The sequence below is a fragment of the Octopus sinensis genome, linkage group LG11 (assembly GCF_006345805.1).
Source record: "Octopus sinensis linkage group LG11, ASM634580v1, whole genome shotgun sequence".
Classification (NCBI taxonomy): Eukaryota; Metazoa; Mollusca; class Cephalopoda; order Octopoda; family Octopodidae; genus Octopus; species Octopus sinensis.
The window spans coordinates 12,268,742-12,273,741 of NC_043007.1; the positions used below are offsets into that span (position 1 = coordinate 12,268,742).

The 5,000-nt window shown below is 35.0% G+C and overlaps 1 protein-coding gene across 9 annotated transcripts in view; it reads right to left on the bottom strand.

Moving 5' to 3' along the window:
- Window positions 1–5,000, bottom strand: part of LOC115217166 (serine/threonine kinase SAD-1-like) — a 362,920-nt gene that overhangs the window by 158,535 nt on the left and 199,385 nt on the right. For all 9 annotated transcript variants that reach the window (XM_036507077.1, XM_036507076.1, XM_036507071.1 and 6 more), the window contains exon 6: window positions 1,923–1,956. In XM_036507077.1, the coding sequence (XP_036362970.1) occupies window positions 1,923–1,956 (34 nt within the window). The remainder of the gene's footprint in view (window positions 1–1,922; window positions 1,957–5,000) is intronic.

The window sequence follows — 5,000 nt, forward strand, 5'->3', positions numbered from 1 at the left end:
GAAGAGGGTAAGTTATCTTCGACCAGAGACCAAGAGTATACTCTGGAAAAGTATACTAGGTGACACATTAAACCTATTTCTTTATTACCCACAGGGGGCTAAACACAGAGAGGGCAAACAAGGAGAGACAAACGGATTAAGTCGATTACATCGACCCAAGTGCATAGCTGGTACTTAATTTATCAACCCCAAAAGGATGAAAGGCAAAGCTGGCCTTGGCAGAATTTGAATTCAGAGCGTAAAGACAGATGAAATACCTATTTCTTTACTACCCACAAGGGGCTAAACACAGAGAGGACAAACAAGGACAGACGGATTAAGTCAATTATATCAACCCCAGTGCATAACTGGTACTTAATTTATCGACTCCGAAAGGATGAAAGGTAAAGTCGATCTTGGTGGAATTTGAACTCAGAACGTAGCGGCAGACGAAATACCTATTTCTTTATTACCCAGAAGGGGCTAAACACAGAGAGGACAAACAAGGACAAACGGATTAAGTCGATTACATCGACCCCAGTGCATAACTGGTACTTATTTAATCGACCCCGAAAGGATGAAAGGCAAAGCCGACCATGGCGGAATTTGAACTCAGAACGTAGCAGCAGACGAAACACCGCTAAGCATTTCGCCCGGCGTGCTAACGTTTCTGCCAGCTCACCGCCAGGAATGGCCCCGACTGACAAGCTTCCACCTTGTTTCTTTCAACCACACTTCACTAACAAAGCGTTGGTCAACATAACAGAAGACCCTAGTCTAAACTTTGGCACAGTGCTTTGAATCTGAAACCACAGGGTTGTAAAATTATATTCCCAGCCCCTAAACCATATCTGTACCCAAGTTTTAAAATACTCTAAAAGAATGACAGCACAAAAGAGGTGGTTGCCATTAATGGATTCAGTCTGCATACATTAGTTTTGGTTATTGGCAGATATCCATCTCACTTCATAAACTGTTAAAAGGTTTGGCGCCACCAGGACAACTCACACTTGATATGCTACATGAAATTCAATGCTTCCTTCATGTTTGAAAATTTTATCAGTGATTATGGGGCATTTTCATTTTTAGATCATCATGTCAAAATTTTATATAAAACTATACTAAATAAAACGTTATTAAAAACCCTTCACAAATTTATTCCCTTGGCTGAGAAATTTAAGCTTGTTTGTTTTCTTCAGTAAAGACAAAAATAGGAAGCAAAATCTAAACAAAGTGGAAACAATTCATTAGCATTTATTGATGGTCTTGGATAATTTTTTTTCATTTTCTTTATATAATTAATATATATATAATAAATAATATATACACACACACATATATATCTATATAACGATATGAAAATGTATGTATGTGTGTATGTATATATATATATATATACCATAATATATACTGAATTTGATGGCCTAAAAGACACACCTTTTTTACCCAAACCAATCCATTCAATGTAGGCACAAAACTCACTCAAAATGGTATGTATGTTTACAAAACATGTGCTGCCATCTATTGGTGAATAATTGCTTATGGTATTTTATAGTGAATGTGGATACAATAAATTGCTGTATTGACATAAAATTATACAGGTAAGTGAAGGAATTAAAACATTTTAGTGGTAAATTATTTTACAAAAGTACATCCCCAGGCTACGGTGCATTCTATGCACTGGTGTGTCTTATAGGCCATCAAATACGGTAATTATATATGTTGTATTAATTAAAATTTCTGAAAGTGAGCAGACATCAATTAAAGAATAAGGAAGAAAAAGCAGCCGTGAGATTGATATAACGAGCATGACAAAAAAATAAATAAATAAATGAAGATTACCACATTGATCATGCAGGAAGGTTACACCAAAGTTTGTTTTTTTATTTGAAAAGCAGTTAAATATATATTGACAACACAGAAATGTTTAACAGCGGTCTTACCCGAATGACCTCTGGACAAGCATAGTGAGGAGACCTGTGAGCGGCGGCAAATTTAAAAGAATCATAAGAAAATTAAACGTTTGGTTATCACATGGATATAACAACTGGAAACATTGTGGCAACAACTAACGACAATTTACCTGTTCCAAGGTGTGAAATATAGGTTAACACAAAAACAGCTTTAAAAGAAAATGTTTCGGGTCTTTTCGGTTTGACCGGCAGATTTTTAAAATAATTTCCATGTAACTAAACACTTTTAAACTTCGTATACTGGTAGAATGTCTTTATAAAACATCTTTTTTCTCTTGGCTTTATTGAGAAAATTCTATACTTTGTAAAATATTTCTTGTTTTTTTTTTCTTCAATTTCTGTAATTTCAACCAATCAATGACGTCTATTGAGGTGAAAACATTTTGTGCCATATGAATTTGTCCCTCGTTTAAGAAACGGATTGGGTTTATTTACATTTCTGAAGAAAAAAGGATACCCTTCCCTCCACCCCTAACCCTAACCCTAGAACAGATTGAAATGCAATAGATCGATACTAGGGTCATAATTATGGGTGAAAATTTCATATGACACCGCTAGAAAAAACTGCCGGTCAAACCGAAAAGATCCAATGTTTCTCCTTTAAGAATTTTGGTGATGTGTCATGGGTTTCGGCATGAAGTTTTACAAAAGCCCCATTTGTCAGTGTATATGATGCACTCATGCATAAGATGCACCCCTATTTTACAAATGTATTTTGTAGGGAAACAAAAAATTTAATTTAATATTTCATTGTTTGTAGAGGAAGGTGTATGATTTTGTTGTGCATGTGAGAAAGTGTGTAGCTCAGCGGTTAGGGTGTTTGGTTTAGGATCGCAAGGTCATGAGTTCAATTCCCAGCAGTGTGTTGTGTCCTTGAGCAAAACACTTTATTTCTCATTGCTCCATGGTGAAAATGAGTTGTACCTGAAATTCAAAGGGCCAGCCTTCTCACATTGTGTCACGTTGAATTTCCTTGAGAACTACGTTAAGGGTACACGTGTCTGTGGAGTACTCAGCCAATTGCATGTTAATTTCACAAGCAGGTTGTTCCATTGATCAGATCAACTCAATCCTCATCACCATAACCAACAGAGAGCCGGGCCTGCACATGTAGATACAATACTGTGACAGTATACTGGGATGAAGTATGCAAAAATGAAGTCATCAATAAACTAGCAGTATCGTCCGGCATTGCTCGGGTTTGTTTCGACTCTTTAGAATTGGAATTTTTGAAAAGTAAAAATTTTGCATTATGTAACTTGTTATTCTCTTTAATTGAACATTTTTCTGGTTGAAATACACCGAAAAATGGTGACACAGCAGTCAAAAAATCGTAAAAAATAGGGATTTTCATAGAAAAAAAGCACCTTTTTGATGTAATAATTTTTGGTGTTAACATAGTCCGATTTTGATTTTTTTCTTCTACGGAAGGAAGAGCAAGCCTTCTTCTATCATACTCTCAATTTTGGTCAATTTGCGCCGTAGGGTCTCGGAGGAGATAGTGTTAGTTGAAAGCTACCAAACCTGCCATACACAGACAACTTCAGCTTTATATATATATATATAAACTACAACATAGAAGGTGAACTGTATTTCAAGTTTTTTTCAAATCAACCGTATATCATCATCATCATCATCATCATTATCATTGTTGTTTAACGTCCGCTTTCCATGCTAGCATGGGTTGGACGATTTGACTGAGGAGTGGCGAACCAGATGGCTGCACCAGGCTCCAATCTTGATCTGGCAGAGTTTCTACAGCTAGATGCCCTTCCTAACACCAACCACTCCTCCGAGAGTGTAGTAGGTGCTTTTATGTGCCACTGGCATGGGTGCCAGTCAGGTGGTACTAGCAACAGCCACGCTCAAATTGTGTTTTTTACATGCCACCTGTACAGGAGCCAGTCAAGCAGCACTGGCAACGACCTCACTCGAATGCTTTTTCACTTGCCACCGGCACAAGTGCCAGTAAGGCGACGCTGGTAACGATCACGCTCGAATGGTGTTTTTTATGTGCCACCAGCACGGAAGCCAGTTAGCTGCTCTAGCAATGATCATGCTTGGATGGTGCTCTTAGTGCCCCACTAGCACGGATGCCAGTCATCAAATTTGATTTCGATTTCGTATAGTTGTTTACATTTTGGTCAAGGGAAATGCCAGACACAAACATAAAACTCTGATTTACAGTTGTGCTGTTTTGTGTTACCACAACCATCCATGAAGGTGGCATACCATCGAAATGGTTTTGTTTTCATTCATTCACTGTAAATAGCTGACAGGTGGATGAAAGTGTGTTGATATTCGTTTCAGCTTCCTAAGAGAATTTTTCATTTAGATAATTAGGAAGATGTTTCTTAAATGTAACACAGTCATTAAATAACGTAAGACACATATCAAGTGTGAGTTATGTGTGGTGAGGAACGAAGAATAATGAGATAAATGTGACCTCTCCACATAACTGCCAACATACCACAAGCAATTTTTCATAAGTTTGTGTTAACAGACTATGATATTTTGGCTCGTTTTCAATGTCTTATTGTTAGTAACAATTACTGTGCCTATCAGCCTTATGCTCACTCAGCTCCCTAGCCTAGGAGACACTCGGCTTTCCATCTATAATAAGACTGCATTAGATACAGGAAAATTTTTTCCTGTATCTATATATATATATATATATATATATATATATATATATATATGTATATATATATATATTATATATATATATATATATATATATGTATATTATATATATATGTATATATATGTATATATATATATATACAATATATATATATATACATACATATATATATATACATACATATATATATATACATACATATATATATATACATACATATATATAATATACATACATACATATATATATATATACCATATATATATATATATACATACATATATATATATATATACATACATACATATATATATATAATATATATACATACATATATATATTACATACATACATATATATATATATATATACATATATATATATATATATATACTACATATATA